This window comes from Capsicum annuum, chromosome 2 (assembly GCF_002878395.1).
Source record: "Capsicum annuum cultivar UCD-10X-F1 chromosome 2, UCD10Xv1.1, whole genome shotgun sequence".
Lineage (NCBI taxonomy): Eukaryota > Viridiplantae > Streptophyta > Magnoliopsida > Solanales > Solanaceae > Capsicum > Capsicum annuum.
This window is the reverse complement of record NC_061112.1, coordinates 145,361,016-145,383,921: the sequence shown is the minus strand read 5'-3', so window position 1 is coordinate 145,383,921 and position 22,906 is coordinate 145,361,016. Positions and strand designations below refer to the sequence as shown.

General features: G+C 34.4%; 1 protein-coding gene across 4 annotated transcripts; it reads left to right on the top strand.

The window, feature by feature from the left end:
• The first annotated feature begins 2,148 nt into the window (after nt 1-2,148).
• On the top strand, nt 2,149-18,598 carry LOC107860255 (probable N-acetylglucosaminyl-phosphatidylinositol de-N-acetylase). 4 transcript variants are annotated; one of them, XM_047407366.1, is made up of 11 exons: nt 2,152-2,531; nt 6,805-6,956; nt 7,167-7,227; nt 8,020-8,090; nt 8,483-8,547; nt 8,747-8,791; nt 8,871-8,951; nt 13,467-13,534; nt 14,595-14,643; nt 17,620-17,780; nt 17,996-18,161. In XM_047407366.1, exons 2-11 carry the CDS (start codon nt 6,848-6,850, stop codon nt 18,003-18,005), a joined length of 720 nt encoding a protein of 239 aa, XP_047263322.1. In that variant the 5' UTR covers nt 2,152-2,531; nt 6,805-6,847; the 3' UTR covers nt 18,006-18,161. The 4 variants fall into 4 exon arrangements, with proteins under 4 accessions (XP_047263323.1, XP_047263322.1, XP_016561022.1 ...); XM_016705536.2 differs by lacking the exon at nt 17,996-18,161 and adding an exon at nt 18,170-18,598 and having other exon boundaries at nt 2,155-2,531; nt 6,793-6,956; XM_016705535.2 differs by lacking the exon at nt 17,996-18,161 and adding an exon at nt 18,170-18,598 and having other exon boundaries at nt 2,156-2,531.
• The last annotated feature ends 4,308 nt before the right edge of the window (nt 18,599-22,906 follow it).

The following is a 22,906-nucleotide window of genomic DNA, read 5'->3' as shown; positions in this document are numbered from 1 at the left end:
AAGGTTGGTGTGATGGTTCAGCACTTCACCCCTTAACTACAATAGAGCATGATTCGTTAACTATACTACACGCATTGTGATATGGCAAAATCAACAAATGAAAGAAAAGCTATGTGATCTCTGAACATCAATTCTTCTCCATACCACTTATCATTTTAGTCCACTTTTTTTGAAAGTCCATTTTTTCTGTTCCATTTCAGCTCATACAAAACCGTAACCAATAACGGCAACTTACCTTCATATTTATTAGTATGAACAATAAATTTAAAAACTTATTTATCTTTTTAGAACGACTAGTATATTTTTATAATGACCATAATAAGTGAGAGTGCGTGACACGTCACTATTGAAAATACAAGGGTGTGTTCGGATTGAATGTGTTCGGATTGAAGTCTTGAACTATGAAGGAGCATGTAACTACTGAAAGTACCAAGTGTGTGTTTGGTAGGAAGGAGAATGTTTTCCAAAAAAAAAAAGTTTTCTAAAGAAATAAATTACTTTTTTTACTTATTTTTTAGTGTTTGATAAGTAAGAAAAAAATATTACTCCATCTCAAGAGAATATGTGTAATCTCACAAAAAAAAAAAAAAACATAGGGATAGACTCGGGTAGGGATAGGGTGTAGGGCCTCGGGCATGGATGAGGTTGGGAAGGTCAAGGAGTAGGGGTTGGAGGCATTGTGTGTGTGGAAAGATAGAAATACAATAAATATAAAATGTTACTTATAAAACTTGTTTTCTTTACTTTTATTAAGAAAATCATTTTACTCGTTTTTTTTTTTAAATATGTTCCTAAAGAAAATATTGTTCAAAAATTTTGTCATGTCTAAAAAATTAAAAAGAACATTTCCTCCTTGCCAAACACACCCGAACTATTTTTTATTTTGCGAAAACTAATAGTATGTAATACCTCGAGAAAAACCCAAGCCACCATTATGGCTTATGCTTCGTATTTGATATAAGCGATGCTTTAAATTTGATTTTAGCTTTTTATTTGGATTAAAATTAAGGCATGCATATTCGTATTTGATACTCCAATATCATAACAAATGTTCCTATTGAACCCCTCACACCACAAAAACAATAGACCATTATTCATTAATTGCACGCATGATATTGTAAAATCAACAAATGAGAGAAAAGCTATGTGACCTCTTCTCTGAACATCAATTCTTCTCCATACCACCTATCATTTTAGTCTACACTTTCTAAAAGTCCATTTTTTTTGTTTCATTTTAGCTCATACAAAACCGTCATCAATAACGCCAACTTACCTTCATATTTATTAGTATAAAAATAAATTTACAAACTTATTTTTCTATAACGACTAGTATATTCTTATAATGACCATTTTTAATAAATGTGAGTGCGTGCCGCGTAACTTTTAAAAGTACAAGGGTGTGTTCGGTATGAACTATGAAGGAGCACGTAACGATTGAAAATACAAAGAGTATGTTTGGTATAAAGGAAACGGTGCCTCAATAATAAAGCAAGTAAAATCTTTGTTTTAGGCCTTGAAAAAAATTTAATTGATACTTTTATAATTTTCCTTTTTGACAAACAATGAATATAGTATCATCATTCAGTAAAATTTTTTGAAATTTTAAATTAAACTACTCAAATCTTTATAATAATAAATACCCTCTCTGTCTCATTTTATGTATCGCCATTTGATCGGGCACGAAGTTTAAGAAATAAGGGAAGACTTGATAAAGTTTATCAAATTATTCTTTATAAAAAAATGTGCCAATATATTTTTTTTTAATTAAGTGGGACCAATAAGGGTAAAATGATAATTGTGCCTTTAAAAAGTTGCAAAATAAGGAAAGACGACACTTATTTTAGGACGGATTAAAAAGAAAATGATGACACATAATTTGAGACGGAGGAAGTAATATATTTACAATAACATCTAAGGTAAAGTTTTGAAAACGCATGATTATCGTATTATTAACTTAAATCAATACTTGTTATTATAAATAATAATATTACATATAACACTATACTAAGAACAATAATTATAAAAAAAAAAACATTAATTTTTTATATTAATTATTTTTATTGTACAGAAAGACGAGCAAAAAACGATGAAGAGTATATTTGTAATTTTATACTAATACTCAACACAAACTTCTAATCTGCATATCTCTCCTTTCTTCCACCGCTTCAAATCTTTCTCATTTTCTAAAACTGAGCTTCCAGTATAATGTAAATAATCTTTCTTACAAACAAACTGCATAAACTTCCTTGTAAAACAAAATCAATTGCAAGCAGTAGGCATAGGCAAACCTGTGGACCAACAATAATAACTAGCTTATTTTTTAAATAATTATTTCCAAAATAAAAATTAAAATAAATCCAAGATTTGGGTTTCCACTGCCCATTTGTTTTTTCCTATTTTTCGTGCTCTTCTTTCTCAAAATACTCAGGAACTCTATATCCCCTTTCTCCTGTTCTGTTTTTCCTCGTCTTTCCCTCGCCCCTCACTCCATCCTGCGTCTCTCTTATACACTATTGCTGATTTATCTTCAGGTAATTACTTCGATTTTATTTTCGTCTTTTAATATCCATTCCTATACACTTAACTAAACACTCCTACCTTGCTGCTTGTTTTAATATCCATCAAGTTGACGGTATATGACTAATACTGTTGTTCACTTGTTTCTTTTCAATTTGCTGGTTGTATTTTTCTGATTTGCATTATTCTGATCCTTTTTCAAATGCATCTGCGGTTATATTATATAGCATTTTGAGATTATTCCATAGCATAAGGAATTCATAATATAGTAAACCCTGCAGAGATTATGCAATATAATTTAAATGAATTTGCGTTTAATTTTGAACAGATATAAGGGAATAGCTTTCAGTATTTTTTTTGAAATTGATGGGAATACCTTTCAGTATTCTTTCGGCGATTTGTAAAACAACCCCAATGCACAACATAGCCAGTGTATACCCACAAAGTGGGTCTGGGGAGTATAAAGTATACGCAGGCCATACCATTACCTCAGATGCATTGGAGTCTGTTTTCGGTAGACCTCCGACTCAAGACAAATAACAGTATAACAAGCAAAAAAACATAAAAACAAACAACAAAATGGGGCAATACACTAATAGATAATAAAAAAAACAAGACACTCACAGAGTAATACTATGAACTATCTATCAAAAATCACAAACATCACCAAAACACCACAAACAAGAAACTACATATGCATAACACTGTGACTACAGGTACATCTACAAACAAAGCACTCGTCCCTACTAGAAAGGATGCACTCCTACCCACTAACCCTCTACCTTAATCTGTGTTCTCCGCACCTTCCTATCAATAGTATGTCCTTTGTAAGTTGTAACTGCTTCATGTCATGCCTAATTACTTCCTTCCAATATTTCATCAGCCTACCTCTACCCCGTCTGAAACCATCCGTAGCCAGCCTCTCACACCTTCGTACTGGGGCATCCGTGCACCTCCTCATCACATGCTCAAACCATCTTAACCTCACTTCCTGCATCTTGTTTTCCACCACAGCCACTCCCACCTTCTCTCGAATAATCTCATTTCTAATCCTATCCCTTCTAGTAAGTCCACACATCCATCTTAACATCCTTATCTCCGCTATCTTCAACTTTTGGATGTGGGAGTTCTTAACTAGCCAACACTCCACTCCATACAACATAGCTAGTCGGACTGCCTCTTCACAACTTACCTTTAAGCTTAGGAGGAATCTTTTTATCACACAAGGCTCCTGAAGTAAGCCTCCATTTCAACCACCCGACACTAATATGATGCGGGACATCCTCGTCAATCTCTTTATTCTCCTGAATCATAGACCCAAGATTCTCGAAACTATTTTTCTTCCGAATGGCTTGAGAATCCCACTTCACTACCACGTCAGCCTCATGCGTCAAATCACTGAACTTACACTCCAAGTACTCCATCTTGGTCTTGCTCAACCTAAACCTTTTAGATTCTAAGTCTGTTTCCAGACCCCTAACTTATCATTAACACCTCCCTGGGTCTCGTCAATAAGCACTGCAGTATAAACATATAACATACACCAAGGTACCTCTCCTTGAATGTCGTGTCAATATATCCATCACCATGGTGAATAAAAACGAACTAAGAGTCGATCCCTGGTGCAACCCTGTCAAAACAAGAAATACTCTGAATCTCCTCATTCCGTCCTCACACAAGTCTTCGCTCTATTGTACATGTCGTAGATTGACCTAGTGTATGTCACAGACATACCTCTAACCTCCAAGTACCTCTACAGAAGCTCCCTGGGGACTTTGTTGCACGCTTTCTCAAGATCGATGAACGCGATGTGCAAGTCCTTCTTCCTCTCCCTGTACTGCTCCCATGATCTCCTCACAAGATGAATAACTTTATTAGTCAAGCGACCTGACATGAAATCGAACTAATTCTCTAAAATAGTCACGATCCTCCTCAGCCTCAACTTTACCACTCTTTCCCAAACCTTCATAGTATGACTCAACTACTTAATCCCCGATAGTTGTTGTAACTTGGAATGCCCCCCTTGTTCTTATATAATAAAATCATTATACTCCATCTCTAAGTTTCCGATATCTTCACTGTCCTAAAAATGATGTTAACAACCTTGTCAGCCACTCCATACCTGCCCCGCCAGTGCTCTTCCAAAAATCCACAGGAATCTCGTTTGGCCCAGTCGCCCTATCCTTACACATCCTACAAATTACACCTTTGACCTCCTCAGCCTTAATACGCTTACAATAACCGTAATCGTGACACCTCTCAGTGCTCCAAGTTCCCCAGTACTAAACCTTTGTCTCTCTCATCGTTCAAAAGTTTACGAAAATAAGATTGATACCTTTTCCTAACGAAGGCATCATCCACTAACACTTTGCCAACCTCTCTTTTGATGCACTTCACTTGGTCAAGCTCACGGTCCCTCTGCTCCCTAGCCTTGGCAAGCCTATAAACTTCTTATTACTACCTTTCTCCTCTAAGGCCACATACAAGCTCTCGAAAGTTGTTGTCTTAGCCACCGTAACCTCTAACTTAGCCTCTTTCCTAGTTAACTTATACTCATTTCCATTCGTTCACTTCTCCTCGCCATCCTTGCTCTTCACCAACTTCACATAAGCCACCTTCTTATATTCCACCTTTTTCTTAACTTCTTCGTTCCACCACCAGTCCTCCCGGTGCTTGCCAAATCGGCCTCTCGAGACACCCAACACCTCCCTAGTTGTCTCTCTGATGCAACTGACAGTTGTCTCCCATATACTATTCACATCCCCTCTACTCTCCCAAGCCCCCATAGTCGTCAACTTCTCCTCTATCTCCAAAGCAATGGCCACATCCCTCTTCTTTTTGCCCTTCTTGATTTTCCAGTCCATCGCCAGAAACTTATGTTGGGTTGAAAGATTCTCGCTAGGTATGACCTTACGGTCTTTACATAGCGCTTTTGGGGATCAGTGCTATGTATGTGGCATTGGAGATTTTTTCAAAGTACTCCTGATTGTGGAAATTGTGTATTGCCAACATGATATCACCTTTGACTATGTCCCAACAGTGGATGTAGAAACCCATATTAAAACTATCTGGCCCGGAGCTTTGTCCACAGAACAAAGCTTTATACATTCAAATACCTCTTGTTCTTCAAAGGGTCTTTGTATCCAGTCCTTTTCTTGATCAGATATCATAGAGTCTGCAATCTGATTGAATTCTGGTCTCCAATTTTCTGATTTTGAGTAAAGTTGCTCATAAAACTTGATTATTTCTGCTTTGATAATCCTTGGCTCTTTTGTTTCAACCCCTCCCACTACAAGATGATCAATGTTGTTGTACCTTTTATGAGCATTTGCTAATCTCTGAGAAAAGTTTGTGTTTTTGTCCCCTTGTTTCAACCATTGGTACTCTTGACCTTTGTCTCCAGTGTATTTCCCCCCTTGTGGCCAGCTCTTCAAACTTAGTGTTCAAGTCCGTTTTTAATGCAGTTTCAACACTATCTAGACTCCTTATCTGCTGTAAAACACCTTCACATAAAATGAAATGGCAGAATTAATTTGTTTGTGCTCCTGTTTTTTTTATAACCCTGGTAACTCTGTCCACCAAGGCTAGAAAAGATGGGAACACCTAGTGTTTGTCTCAGTTGGGAATTGAACCTGAGACCTCATGGTGCTCAACCCACTTCATTGAACCACTTGGCCACACTTGTTTGTGCTCTGTAGTTCTCACTAGATCTCCTTTTCTACTCATCTATTTCACTTTTCATCCAAGACAACCTGTCTGTGTTAGGTGGTTGTGACTTCTCCTGGTATAACCTCGTCGTGTTTTTATGTGTCTTATCACGTCATCTGGTAATACTAAAGCCCATTTATCTGTGGTTACCTCCACTCTTGAATATTATCATGTTTGACACTCGGTAGGTAAAATGCAGGTTATATAATTTTGTGGACATTTTTAATCCGTATCCTATCATCAGGAAGTAACGAGCAAAAGCAAAATTCATTTTTGCTACCTAATTTTTAGGAGTCGTGCTTTTCCATCTTTTTTTTGAATGTTAAGTAGTAGTGTAAACAGAAAGAACACAAAGCTTGTTCCAGATTACACCCAAAAAAAATTCCATCGTAATCTCTTTCAACAAGGGTTGACAAGAAAAGCTTGTAATGTAGTGGATGCTGTTTGTTGTAAGGTTTATAGTTGATAGTATCCCATGATCTCCTTGAATTATTGGTGTTTGATTTCTCGTTCTGAAGTACCAATTTCATTTACCATAATGGGTTTTAGTAATACAACTCATTTCAGATTAACATGCAGATACAATTCTGTGCATCTGTTGTTCTGCTAGTAAGAAAGTTAAATGGAGTGGCTAGCAATCATCGTTACAATGGTTGTGCTGTGGGTGGCTTCACTCTTTAAAATTCTCCATGAATCTTTCTCTGCCTCACAAGTTGAAGTTTTGAATGATGGTATGGAGTGACTTCTCTACGAAATGTCAATTCTTTTGCATTTACTGGCTGTCTCAGTGTTGTTATGCAGTTTTCTTTTAGAATCAAAATACAGACACATATGCACCTTTCCCTGTAGTGTTTGTTCTACAGCCAATGGCTTCCCTTCTGTTTTTTTTTTTAAGGATCAGCCGCTTCCCCTCTTGATATTATTTTCTTCTTATGTTTCAGGTGGAGTTTTTTGCAAGAGAAATGTGTTGTTGGTTATTGCCCATCCTGATGATGAGTCTATGTAAGGTTGAATATCTTAATTTTGAGTTGCTATTTGTTCCTGTCATGAATTTCCTGAGCGATGCTGACTTTTGAATTGCTATAGAGGGAGTTGCAGGCTAAGACACTTGGAACTATATGTTAGTTTTAAGCAAGATTATGAGAGCCCTATGTATCATTAGTTATACATTAGCACAAAGTTGCGCAGTTGAAACAAAATTTAATTAGTTGAGCTCATACGCACATTCACTGTATAATAAGTCCCATGAATTCGTATGTCCTCCTTGAAACGTGGTGGACTAGAATTTAGTGGGCTAAATTATAAGATTCAATCATTCTCTCTTTGTTAAATAGGTCGTTAAATGAAATATGATTTGTCTTTATACAAATTATGAATTGAATCTTTTTCTTTTGGTTTGTTTTGTTAAGCATACGGTGTCATGATACATTCAAATCTACAACCTAAGAAAATGCTATTCCGTTCCTTTTCTTAAGTTTAGCAAATTTCCTTTATGCTTGTTTTCAGAGAAGCATCCATTCTTGGACTATGTTTCCCTTTGCAAATTGTGTTAAATATAGTTGGTAAGAAGGATCGCAACTCACGATGTTAGTTGATTGTTACTGTGTCTCTAACTATAGATGTCGTTCCTACATATGATACAATGACCTTTTAATGTTTAGGCAATCTCATTATTAAGTAATTAATAAATAATGTAAGTAATGACCTTTTACTGGGTATGTTGTTGTTGTTGCTTTACAAAGCATCATTGTTGTGATGATAATGACTTATGGTGCTCTTAACTCAACACTGCAGGTTCTTTACTCCAACCATTAATTATTTGTCTTTGCGAGGATGTAATCTGCACATATTATGCATGTCAACCGGTAAGGCTATTAGAATATTTCAATTTCTGTTGCAGATGCTGAATCAACAAATTTCTTTTATGCCTAAGTTTTGCGTGATGTGTATTTTGGTTGCCATATATATGTCTCTAGATGCAAAATAAAACCTAAAATGGAAAGTTGATTTTCGAACCGGTTGAAACACTTGAGCAATTGAGTTTTTAAAAAAGTATGATCCAGTTCAAGCAGTGTTTTTAAACCCGAGGTTCACTCTCTGAATTAAATTTATTGCAGTTTTTTTTCAACTTTAAAATGTTTAAATGATCAGGATGCAAATAACTGGAACTGTTCTTTACAAATCTGTATCCTAGATAACCAAGAGTCTGTTACTGATGTATTTTTTTTGTGCTTCATCGCATTGTATTTAAATATAGGTAATGCAGATGGTATAGGGAATATCAGAAAAGAAGAACTTTATTTAGCCTCGACTGTGCTTAAGGTGACGTGAAATTTTATCTGAATAGAATTCTGAGTGGTGCATTAATGCTAGATCTGTGATCTTTTATGCTGGCTTTCATGCAATTGTTCCTGCATTACACTATTTCTGTGAATTTCTACAACAGAAGTTTTTGTAAAATGTTTGACAAGCTAGTCAGATATTAGTCGTTGATCTTTCTGTTCTCTATTTACTCATGTAGGTTCCACAAAAGCAAGTGAAAGTTCTTGACCATCCAGATCTACAGGTATTCTGATTGTATCAAAATGCTACATCTCTATGTTCTTAAATGATTAACTGGGGTTCTAAAGCCTAGTTCTTACTAGGATGGTTTTGGCAAATCATGGAACTCTAAGTTACTGTCAAAGATTATCAAGGAGGAAATTGTCAATTGCGCAATTGATTTGGTACGTAATTTCAGTAATTATCGTGTTCAGCTAATATGGCCTTTTCGAGTAATCTTCAGTAGTAATGATGAGCTTACTGTGTTAGGCCTAAGGTGTCATTTTGTCCTAGATGCTCAGTTTGGTGCCACATGTCAGATAACGTGGCATACCAAGTCAAACAAAACAGCATCATGCACATGCTAATGGAGTGGCATGTAGTCAAATCAAAAGCCAAAAACATACACGTACAAGTGAGGTTGATCCAAAGGCCTTTGATACACAAGCTCTTTCTTGCTTGTTATGAATTCTAGTCCGTTTTATGAATTATGATGAGCCTTATTTATAGTTATAGGAGGAAGGACTGTGACGAGGACAAACTCTTCATTTGATTGGCTGACTTAAATCACCGACCAATCAGATTACACAACCCCATTTGATTGGCCAGAATCACTCCTATACGTGTCATATTTCATTGGCCTTTTGATTGGACTTGGTATGCCTCGTCATTTAGCATGTGGCATTACCCTGTTGACATTTCCAGTTGTCTTGGCGTGACGCGTCATTTGGCCTGTGGCGTGGCGTCAATCTGAGCCTCTAGGATAAGATGATATTTCAGGCTTAACAAAATGGGATCACTTGAAGCCCAAAACAATTGGCTAGCCCAACAAAATTGGACCATTTATTAAATCCATACTTATAATTGAACTTAAATAAATAATTCAATTATATTTACCCGCAGTATTTATTTGGCTAAATCTATCTTTGTGGATTTAAATTCAATAAACTGCAATTATCCCTTAGTTTAATACTTGTCAAGGTGTATAATTGTCCAAGGATTGGCCTTGAAGTACCTGATGAAGACAATACTCCATTTCAACTTTTATATGTCTTGAATGAATTTTATTATCCATCCTTTTGTGAAATTGAAGTTGAGACACTTGTAATTCTGGAGTTTGAAAATCCCTCTATCGAAAGGAAAAAATTCAGAACATTTTATGATAGAATGAATTTTTTTCTTGCAATTTTTGTGTTTCCCACATACATTTTGTCACGATCCAAAAATGAGGATCACGATGACACTTGTCGCGGCATACCTTGACAAGTAAGCCTATCACCCAAACTGATACAAAAAAAGGAAAAGACAGAAATATCCCAAGGTTTGGTTTCTAGAATCAAGCCGAACCATAATAGTAATTATAACAATGCAGAAAGAACTTGTCCAAAATATCAATCATGCCCAAAATCAGGTGTCAATAGTGTAAGAACTACTAATATAATCCAAGAGTCAAATACATCAGAAAAATAACCACAAAGGAATAATAACTGTCTCCGAATACTAATAAAGACATAACTAGTATAGAAAGATAGAGGTGAACTTCGGATGCATGAATATCCAATCGCTATCTTGGAAGCTCCAACAATCGCCCGAGTCAAGTAAGCTGAGGCACACTCAAGCTAGGACTTGCACCGAAAGGGCCCAGTAGGCATGAGTACGGTCCATTTATACTCAGTAGGTATCATAGGCCGACCAAGCAAAGTAGTAAATAAAGCATACAAAATATACGTTAAGGACACGTACCTGTAATCAGAAAATGTCCCACAACGGTAGCCCACACCGCTTGCACTAATAGTTCTAGTATATTTCTCATATATTACAAAAACACACCAAGATATAGTACACAAGTATACATTATGCCACATATAAATAGAACAAGAGAGAACATACAGAGATACCAGGTCATCAAATACAAGTAAAAGAAGGTAAGACAAATACATAGATGACAAGTCAATAAGGCAATACCACACAACATAAACACAATAAAGTAAGTGTAATGTATATTATAATGATGATGATGATGCTGCACGAGGTTGTCTCTGGGATCGTCGCACAATCCCCGTATACACCTACGGAGCTAAAGCATCCCGATGTAGGACCCATGGGGGGTTCGTCAACCCATATACAATCCATATATCTCATATCTCCTTTCCGGCACATTCCTCGAAAAGGGTTTTATAAGGTGCTACAATATTTTTAAAAAGGTGTTGTCAGTGTTTCTCAGATGTTGCCACGGTGGTATCAATGTTTCATGAATGAGTATGATATGAAGATGTAATGCTCACAACCAATCACAATAAGTATTTCCACAACCAACCATATGATATATTTCTATAACCAACAACAATGATACATTTCCACAACCACATAAACCAATATTCACTCGTTATTTTCGTTTCATTCATGAATTTCCACATATCTCATATGTCAATAAAGTATGAATATAATCACAATACACTAATGGTACCACATTAAACAATACAATACAATTATTCACATGTATTCAAGGCTATCAAGATCACATATAGGCCCCCACACAGGCACAACACATAGATAGCCATTTTTCATGATTAGTTTCCACCCTTAACGTGCATTTTAGATAGTCTGAAGAGTTAAGCCATAACCTACCTTGAAAGCCGAAATCGGTTCGCTACATTTGAATCCTCGATCTTACTTTTCACGAACAATCCCGAACTCTACTAAAAAACATCAAATATGAAATCTACGCGTTAAAACAAAACCAGCGACACCCATATTAACTACTTTTGGTTCGGGGTCAAAACGGACCCCCAAAATGAGTTTTTGAAAAAGAAGGGCAAAATCGAAACTTTACTTCAAAAACATGTTCCCCATATTTTTAGGAACCTACAGCTGAAAATCCAAGTTAAATCGAGTAAAAAACGAGGTTCAAATCAAAGAAAAATCATTTTTGAGCTTTACTGGGTACAATATTTGAAATCCGGGTTAAAATCAAGAATTAGAGTTGTTTTGAAGATTAAATTGATAAAAAACTAGTAATTATAAGATAAAAGTACTATTCAAGTGAAAATGAGTGGAATTTGAGTTTAAAATCATGCCCTAAGATTTTTGGGATTTTGACTAAGAAAAAGATGAATTCTTACCTTAAATCCGTAATAAAATCAAGAAATAGGTGTTAATCTAACTTTTCAAGCTCCCACAAACTTTCTTTTAAGCTCCCAAACTATTTAGGGTTTAACTCTTAAGAGGCAAGATGAAAAATGAGCAAAATGGGCCAAAAAGAGAAAAATCTGCTATATTTATAGCAGAAAAATCTGCAATGGCTGCAGTTTTTTTTTTTTTTTTAAAGTTCACTCCGGACTTTGATGGGGTGCTCGGGATTCGTTCGGAGTCCGATATACACAAACGAACTATGCAACCATACTAAATTCGGCGTTACGGACGCGATGGCGATACTAGATTTTCCAGAAAATGCCGTTTTCACAAAATTGACCCCCGAAATTTGAAATTATAATTTTTCAAACCGAGGGTCGAAATGAGATTTAAAAGCCGTAAAATCATACCAAACATTTTAACACACTAAAATCGACATTCCGGATCTGCTGACGAAGTCAGATTTTCTATCCGAGGTCGTTTCAATCAAATGTGGGTCCCACACCCCTATTTCCAATTTTCCAACTTTCCGATCAATAAGTCGAAATGAGCTCGGGTGCACCGGGACCCGAACCAAAGGTCTACCTAACCTAAAATCGATATTCCGGATCTGCTGGCGCAGTCCGTTCGGTCATCCATCGCACGGATCAAAATATATCTACATTAGTCCAAAATAAGACTCTCGAAGCTATCGAAAACCACAATATTACATAAATGATACCAAAATGCATCAAAAATCATTTCAACCACTCCCACACCCCATAATTACCATAATGCATCAACGAGGAGGGGTAAAATAGTCAAATCACGTAAAGTGACAAATTTCACATATTTCATAAAATTTTTAGGTCGTTACACATATGGGATTGTAAGACCCTTAGGATTTTCTTGCAAATGTGGGAACCATTAATCCCTTTGGAAACCTTATGCTACTTAACTTTCGGTAAGTGAGAACTTAATTCTCTTTTGTTTTGAAAGCTTTATCCCTCTCGAATTCCATCATCCCAACCTCTATATAAAATGGTCTTTGGTCTTGGTTTTGCATCATCCATTGGTGGTTTTCCAACAAGTCCTCTTCTTCTTTTCCTTTCTCTTTTCAACTTATGTCACTTTTTTCGCAGCTCAACACGTTTATGGTAGTAATCATTTACTAGAAACTAGACTTCAAAATCTACAACATATCCAAAGTCCAGAATTGTTCTATATGATTTTTGAATCTAGCTTTAAGTTACGTCACGCCAACAGTTTCAGATTTGCGCGGCTTCACAAAAGTTTTTTATTCTGATGGAGGAACATCAGAGTTGCAACTAGAGGAGTGAATTAATTCAAGATATTTCATTTAACCAAGGGAAAAATGAAAATAATCATCTTCAACATAAATAAAGAAGTCAAGTCAATAGCGTTATGTGAGCAGCGGGGAATCTTATTTAAATTTTCTGTCACTTATTCACTTTCTAATTTCTGTTTTTTCTTTTTGTCTGTATTTAGAATGTTGCCTTGAAGTTATTTGTGAGCAGAGGGAAATATTATTTATGTCACCTTTTCATCTCATTGACATTTGTATCCAGGTCATAACTTTTGATAATTATGGAGTCTCCGGTCATTGTAACCATCAAGATGTTCATCAAGGTGTACGGTAAGTTATTCATCATATTCTGGTAGCCATTGGTAGTACATGTGCAAGATTTGGTATTACTTGGAAGCGCTCTTGCAGATGTTATAAAAAGAGTTACTTATTATTGACAGTGATATTTAATACTCCCTCCGTTTCGTTTTAGTTGGCCCTCTTACTAAAAATATTTGTTTCAATTTACTTGTCTCTTTGATGAAATCAAGAGGATTTTATTATGTTACTACCCTCAATATTAAATGACTAAACAAAATGTATTTACTCAAATTTATATTTTCAAAGCATAATTAATAAGGCTAATTTGGTGAAATAGACCCCTAATTAATATTGTTTTAATGTGTGTGCCATGTTCATAGGGGCCCAACTAATATGAAACGGAGGGAGTACTAGCAAAGTTTCATAATGACCCTGTTACTTTCTAGTATGATATATCTTATACTTGATTAGATTTTCTGAACAAGCTTTGTTATAAGGGATTCTTTACTTCTCTTTTATTGAACTATAACTGATTGACATGCCGAAAACATGTTGTGTATTTTGTATGACAAGGAAAACACTGATGAGTTGGACACTTCTGTAGATGTAGGACTTAAATATAAATCTTTTCAAGATTCAACAAATTAACTTAACCATAGTTCTTCTGTTGTGATAGTTAGATTAGCACGTTTACTTTGGTCCTATGATTCTTGGAGTCTTTTAGTCATATCAGAAATTTATATGCCAATAACTATAGAGAATTCTAGTAGTTTATTTCTTTTCATTTTTATTTTTGTATGATATCGATATGAGATGAACTTAAATAAAGTGACATGGTTAGGTGAGGATTCATACAACTGACTCCAACTTGGGTTTGGGATTGAGGCATAGTTGTTATTGTAGTATAATTCTCCTACTAGTCTAGAATTTGGTACTGGAATATGCAAGGCTTAGAATTAGTAGCTTTCTTTTAGTTAAATTTCCTTGAAATATCTACTTTCTTTAAACATATAGGTAGCACCTCTAATTTATGTCCTCCATTTTCCATATTTTGTTGATCATCTTTATAAAACGGTTTCCTTACATGCAGAGAACTATTGCAAGATACTTCACATAAAGAAGTTGAGGTCTGGGAACTTGTGAGTTCTTCCCTTCTCTCTTTACTTCTGGTACTACTTGTAGATTTTTATTTTAGTTTCTTGGGAACATCATACAACAATAACTACGTGCACATCTCAATCTCAAGCAAGTTGAGGTCAACTATATAAATTCTCACCGACCATATCGTTTCATTTAAGATCTTTTTCTTGGGAATATCATACCTAGAAGCTATGTTGCTCGGACTCGGCTGTTTTGCTGTCGAACCCGTCTCGACACAAGACTGAGGCGGGGATGGGTGCTTCCGCCGTTTTCGATTTGGTCAACCGATTTCGGAGATGTTGACCAAACTAAAGAAGAAATTTGAGAGGAAACATCGAATAATTAACCGAAAACTTACCTGAAAAAATCCCGACCAACGACCACCGGAACAGAGACAACATAGTCGATGTGCCGTCGCCGGAAATCATCGTTGCAGTCGTCGTACCACCTCAGTCGTCGTCAGTCATCCGTTTATCCCACCCCAGTCGTCATTGGCGTTGGTCGTTGGACACAGTGACGTTTTTTTTTTTTTTTTGAGTCAAAGTGACTGTCTTTATTTGTTTGTATTGTTAATAACATATATTAACACGTGTATATTACCAAATATATGTTTTAATAAAAAGTAAATTATTTAATAAAAAGTAAAAACTAAAAAACGTGTATACTTTGACAACACTGTGTCGATTAGTGTACTCTACTTTGACAACATTAGTTTAAATTCTTAATTATACTTATTTTTTGGTAAATATCTTTATAATTTTATATTTATAATATTTAATTTTTTTAGCCGAATCCCCGCACCCGTATCCACACTCAGATTTGTACTCCCGAATTTTAAAATTTATATTTTGACGAATCCGACTCTTGGATCCGCTCCCGTCTTGGATACCTGCACCCGAGTTCGAGCAACTTAGGCTAGAAGCATTCGGGGGTTAATTGGTTTTGCATTTCTATTACTATGGTTGTCATCTTAGCTAATCTGTTGAAAATATGTCTCAGAAATAAAGTAGGAATAAATATTTTTAGTAGTTTTTAATTATTAGAGTCCTATGTGACTTAAGAATTAATTGTCTCTTTATTATTTGAATAGAAATTAGTTATCCCAATTTAAATTTGAGTGTAGTTAGAAATTTAGTTATAAATATATGTTTTGAGTTATTAATAAAATAATTTCCTTTGACAATACAATTGTAGTATATTTTTCTCTCCAACTCTTTCTCTGTTATTTCTCCAATTTTGAAGCTAAAAAACCAACAATTGGTAATTTTGAAGCTAAAAAACCAACAATTGGTATCAAGAGCCAGCTTCTTGAGGGATCTGTGAGAGATGAATTCTGAAAACAACTTTTCTCAAATAGCTCCTCCTATCTTTGATGGTGAGAATTACCAACTTTGGGCAGTAAGAATGAGACTTATCTTGAGGCTTTAGATCTTTGGGAGGCCGTGGAGGAGGATTATGATGTTCCGCTGCCCGATAATCCCACGGTGGCCCAGATCAAAAGTCATAAGGAAAAGAAAATCAGAAAATCAAAGGCAAAATCAACTTTGTTTGCTAGTGTTTCTCCAACAATTTCCACGAGAATTATGGCCTTTAAATCAGCAAAAGAAATTTGAGATTATCTAAAGGAAGAATATACAGGAGATAAAAGAATACGAGGCATAAAGTGTTGAATCTAATAAGGGAATTCGAATTGCAAAAGATGAAGGAATCTGAGGCCGTTAAAGAGTACTCAGACCGACTTCTTAGCATTGTTAACAAGGTAAAATTGCTTGGCACAAAATTTAAAGATTCAAGAATAGTTGAAAAAATCCTTGTTACTGTGACTGAAAGATACGAAGTATCAATTACTACCTTGGAAAACACAAAAGATCTGTCCAAGATTACCTTGACAGAATTGTTAAATACGTTGCAGACTTAAGAGCAAAGGAGGCTTATGAGGTAGGATGGTATGATTGAAGGAGCTTTGACAGCCAACTACAAGACTCAAAGCAAGGGTAATAATTCAAGGAAAAATTACCCGCCTTGCCAGCACTGTGGCAAAATAGGTCATCTTCCATTTAAACGTTGGAAGAGACCAGATGCACAATGCAAGATTTGCAATCAACTTGGCCATGAAGTTGTGATTTGCAAAAACAAATCTCAAAAATATGAAGCAGAAGCTCAAGTCACCAAAGAAGATGAAGAAAATCACTTATTTGTGGCAACATTTTCAACTAAGAAATCTGATTTTTGGATGATTGACAGTACACTTTTTAAAGAGTTTTTGCCTGTGGAAAATAAGAAAATTAGAATTGGGAATGGTGACTATATTCCTGCAAAAGGAAAAGGGAATATTGCAATCAAAACAGTTTCAGGTACAAAAATAATTTCAAATGTCCTTTACGTGCCCGATATTGATAAAAGTTTGTTAAGTGTTGGCCAACTAATGGAAGAAGGATTTAAACTACTGTTTGGAGATAAATATTGTCGAATCTTTAATTCCACTAATCATGAGATTTTACAAGTTGGTATGACGGGCAAAAGTTTCTTATTTAATCCAACAGAAGATGCACATAAGTCGAATAAAGATGAATTGACAGATTTATTCAAGAGGTTAAATTTAGCCGAAGCCGAGACAATTTTTGATCCAAGGAGGAGTGTTGAAAATATGTCTCAGAAATAAAGTAGGAATAAATATTTTTAGTAGTTTTTAATTATTAGAGAGTCCTATGTGACTTAGGAATTAGTTATCCCTTTATTATTTGAATAGAAATTAGTTATCCCAATTTAAATTGGAGTGTAGTTAGAAATTTAGCTATAAATATATGTTTTGAGTTATTAATAAAATAATTCGCTTTGACAATACAATTGCAGTATATTTTTCTCTCCAACTCTTTCTCTGTTATTTCTCCAATTTTGAAGTTAAAAAAAGGAACATAATCACAATTCTATGGTTTAAGTTTTGAAGTGGGAGCTTTGTGGTAAATCATTCTCAGGTTAGCACTAGCATATTGCGCAAGTACACCGGACCAGTTGACATATGGTTGTCCCTCCTGTCTGCCAAGTTCCATTTAAGTGGAGTGGTGCATTGCTTTCTAAATGAATATCCCAGAAGGAGCTTAGCTGCAATGGCTCAGCACAAGAGTCAGTGGGTTTGGTATGTAAACCTTTGTTATTGTCTTGCTTATGGTACCCGAATAAGGAAAGTTTGGAAAGGAAAAAATAAAGGGAGGGTTTCTGTTTCCAGACATTCGTTTCCTTGTCTTTGTATTCCATTATGGGAGCGAGAAGATAAATCAAATATACAGTGAATGATCTATAAGACACATCCTCTAGCTTGCAAGTCATCTCACAGTTGTCCGTGATGTGTAGCTTGCAGTAGAGAAGTAGTTGCTGGTATCACTCTTGGGACTATTACATCGGTATCCAAAAGCTGCGTATCCAAACATATGCTACAAACACACACACACACAGAGACTAAAAATAAAGGGAACATTTTTTAGATTGCATAACATGTTGTAACTGTCGTTTGGTTTGCCTTTTCAGGTTCCGGAAGCTATTTGTTTCCTTCTCAAGTTACACATACGTTAACTGCCTTAGGAAGATTGACTAAGATACGTGTAAGGTTATTGGTTCAACAAGACACTTGAAAGGAAGATCAATTAGATGTTTGGTTCAAAAACACTTGGAATGGGAATAAGTAAAACTACTCGGTAAATCAATCGTCTAAGCTAAAGTGTGTACCCCATATATCACGTCAGCTTTTCTTTGAAAACTTTCGATCCATTAAAAAGTTGAAGGCGTGTTAGAATTGTTGGTTGTTGTAGAATAGTCGAAACCATCTGTCACTGATATTGAGCATATGAACATATAAAATGTCATGTGCTCCTTTTTATATTTATTTTATTTTAGTTATAATAATGCCTAGTGCTTTTGATTATGCAAGGTCAATTTTAAAGATTGGTTTTCTTTTTACCTCTTTTCTTTTTGTGCTCTTGACTCCTCTCTCTTTTTTATTTGCCATTCTTATAGAATATATATGCCTTCTTGAGGGTCTATCGGAAAGAGGCGCCGTACCTCTGAGGTTGAGGTAAGGTTTGCGTATACTCTAACCTCCCCATACCCCACTTGATGGGATTATATTGGGTATTGTTATTGTATTCTTACAAGTGTGCCTCCCGGCGACCTGTACATTGCCTTCAGACAATTATTCCTTTTGAAAGTTTTGGGTCCCTTCAAGTAACGAAATTGTTTTAATTAACCACAAAAATCAGATTACTCTGGAAGCTGGACTCTAATCTTTAAAACACCAACTGATTTATTGATCTTTGATTTACTAAATACAACACGCCCAGTAAATTTTCACAATGCGGGGGTAACGTGTATGTAGTCCGTACAACTACCTTAGAGATGAGACAGAGAAATTGTTTTTGAAAGACCTCTGGCTCAAGACTAAATACAAAAAGATCTAAGCCTTGAATGAACCTCATGAAAGCTTGGTACAATTCATTGAATAATCTTTAGTGCATAATCCCGAGTAATATCATATGTGGTTATTAGTTTTGATGCGTAGACCAAATATTACAAACAACCACAAGATTGTTCTGGGATCAACGGGGACTTCCATCTCACCTTATAGTGTTTCTGTTAGCTTATCCAAACGCTGCAAAAAGAAGCTAAAAGCTATTTTAGCTCTAAAACATTTAAAATAAATCAATTCAAATGGGCTCTTAATCAATTTTTTTTTTTTTTTTGCGATTCAAAAATCCTACATCTTTAATAAGGTTTATGTGATTATCCCTTTCTGCAAGAGTTAATTTCAATTTTCTTTAATAAGGTTTATGTGATTATCCCTTTCTGCAAGAGTTAATTTCAATTTTCACACACTCAAATGCAATTTCTTTGCTCATTAATAAGTACTACTTAGTATTTTAAACATGAAGAGTTAGAGTTTTTCACGTCATATTTATCCTCTTGAATATATTTTCTAATTCGTGCAATTGTCCTCTTGAAGATATTTTCTATTTCTCGCAACTTATTCTTTTGAAAATATTTTTGTAAGAAAATAAGTTCTTTAATTTTTTTTTTTAATAAAAATAACAAATTAAGTTATACAAATGGTATTTCATATTTATTGTGGCAGCTCTCGTTTCCAATAGATCTCATCTTCACCCCACTTAGTTGCCTCCATCCTTATCACCCCACACCCTATTTCCACCTTCTACCTTCTAAAATATCTATCTATATTATATACATTTGAATTTAGAATAATATTTTATTTACGTATCAAAAATGAAAAAATAAATAAAAAATTAACTTATTTTATTAAAAATATTTCCTCGTACCGTACCCACCAAAGACTCCAATTTTTATTTTAAAGAAAGTGACAAGTCCCTATCTGATATAAAATTATAAAAGGGAAGGAATGAAACCAAAGAAAACTTGTATTAATCTTTTCTTTTTTGTACAAAACTTCCAACAAATGTAAGGCTATTTATAGCCATAACAATCAATTTAATAAGATTATCTATTCCTTAGTGGTGGAGTATGAATTGACATAAATTGCCCATTAATCAATTATCCACTTATATAAAGTTGCCTACTTAAATAAAAGGAAAATAAAATCGCCTCTAAAATGCCTACATGTCATCCATTTACAACACTATCAAAATTTTGAAACAATAAAATATATACTACTCCCTCCGTTTCGAATTAGTTGACCCTCTTTTTACAAAAAATTGTTTCAATTTACTTGTCCAACTTATCAAATCAAGATTATTTTATATAAATTTTTCCCATTCTACCCTTAATAGGTATTAAATATAACTACACTTTTCAAAATTTTTGAAAATAACACTTACATGTTCAATACAAACTTTATGAAACTTGGCTTTTTTTCTTCTTTTCAAGGAGTACTACTAGTATTCCTATAAGATTTTCAATCCATGCATGCATATGCTACAATTTTCTATGCTTAAATAATTATTAAGTCTTACAATGTTAAGAAGGTTAAAAAGGTAAAATATACTTCTAATCATTAGATTTCTTAATGGGTGTGCTAAGGTTGAAAGTGACATCTAATTCGGAACGGAGGGAGTACAAGTTGGACAAAAAGCCACGTAAAAGTTAGTAAATGTGTTTTAAGTAAGCAAAGGAAGCACTTTTCAAGTGGAAAAAGAGAATTTCTATAAATGTGTCACTTTGAGATAAATTCCTCTTTCTTTACTAAATCCACCCTTTTCTCCAAATACATTGCGTGACGTCTCCACCTTGTCTTTATTTTCCTGTTTAACCTAAAGTTACAAATTTGCCAAACGTTTTGCTTTATCTCCACGCATTCTTCTTTATTTCCCCCATTCACTACAATTCCAACCTTTTATGATTAATTTAAGTTTTGTGCTCTTATAATATTTGTTAAATTTCTTCACAACGGCTTTGTTTGTGTGAACATTTTTAATTATTATAGTAAAATATTGTAATAGAGAAAATTTATTATAATATAACATAAAAAATTGATTGTTATAACAAAATATTGTTATAGAAAATGACTACTATAACGAACTCTGACTAAATAAATAACTATCAAGTTGAGTTAATCTACAATGAATATAACTTCTCATAACAAGCCTAATAAGGTAACTCGAAGAATAGAATGATAAGCAGTTATAATTAGTTAAATTATATTGAGATTTTTTTTTTTTTTACATTATCATCGGTATATAAAAATTAAATTTATTTGTTGTTATCGAGAGAAAAAGGGAGAAAACATAAAAAATAGAGAAAACAAAATAAATTTCGACAGTTCGGAGCTTACCATAAAAAATCTCGATATTTTGCATAATTGCTGAAAATCTCAATTTTAGGTATGTCGAGATACATAATTAGCTCCCGATATATCCAACAAATATATACTTTTTCCTTCGTAAAGATACATAATTAACTTTCGATATATTTTTTTCGATTTTGGGTATGTTGAGATGCATAATACATCCAATTACATTTTTTCCTCTGTAAAGATACATAATTAGCTCCTGATATATTTTTTTCAATTTTGGGTCTTTCGAGATATATAATTAGCTCCCAATACATTCAACGAAGATACATAATTAGTTGAAATTTTTGTAATTATTTTGTAAGAGCAGGAATTTGTATAAATATGATAAGTTAAGGTGTATATTTCCCGACAGTTTGGAGCTTAATTACAGAAAATTTTGACATTTTGCATAATTACTGAAAAATGTGACTTTGGGTCTGTTGAGATACATAATTAGCTTCCGGTACATCAACGAGATACATTTTTTTCTTTGTAATGATACATAATTAGCTCCCGATATATTTTTTCTGATTTTAGGTTTGTGGAGATACATAATATATCCAACGAAGATACATTTTTTCTTGTAAAAAATACATAATTAGCTCTGGATATATATATATATATATATATATATATTTTTTTTTTAAATTTTGGATCTGCTGGGATATATAATTAACTCCCCGATACATCTAATGAAAATATATAATTAGCTGAAATTTTTGTAGTTACTTTGTAAGGGTTGGAATTTGTATAAATATGATAAGTTTTTCAAGATTTTGAAAGCTAATTTTGATGGTAATATTGATCAAGGAATGCATGTCTTACATCTTTATCTTACCAACAAATATCTCCCCACCCTTTTCCACCTTACTAATGCACCTCCTCTAAACATCTCCCCATTTTTTTCCACCTTACTAATTCCCCTCCTCTCTACTTCTCCACCCCTTTGATAATCTCCCAAAGTTGGCATCTTTTTCTTGTGTTAGAATAGCCAAATAATGGGAAGGGCATATATGGCTTGTCTTTCTCCATTTCACCACAAAAGAAAATGTATCTTTCATGTTACAAATAGTGAAACTATGGCTCTCTTCACTTCATTCACCAATGAAATCAAGAATCTCCAATTATCACTATCCAAGAATTCTTTAACTCTTCAATGGTGTGTACAAGCCATGACTTTGCTGAAAAAACTTCACTCTGAATTTCTTCTCATCATATTGGAGAAATCAAAGGTACCATTTACATGGATCAATGATAATTTGCTGAATTTGTACATGAAGGAGAGTTTGAACATCATGGAACTATGTAACATGTTGAAGTCATCAAGTTTTAAGATCAATATGTATCATTTAACAGTTGATGCTACAATGAAGAATTTGAATAATTATGAGGCAGAGTCATTTTCCAATATGCAATCAATTGTACAAAGGGACAGCAAGAGAATTCTTATTCCAGAAATGCAACTAAGG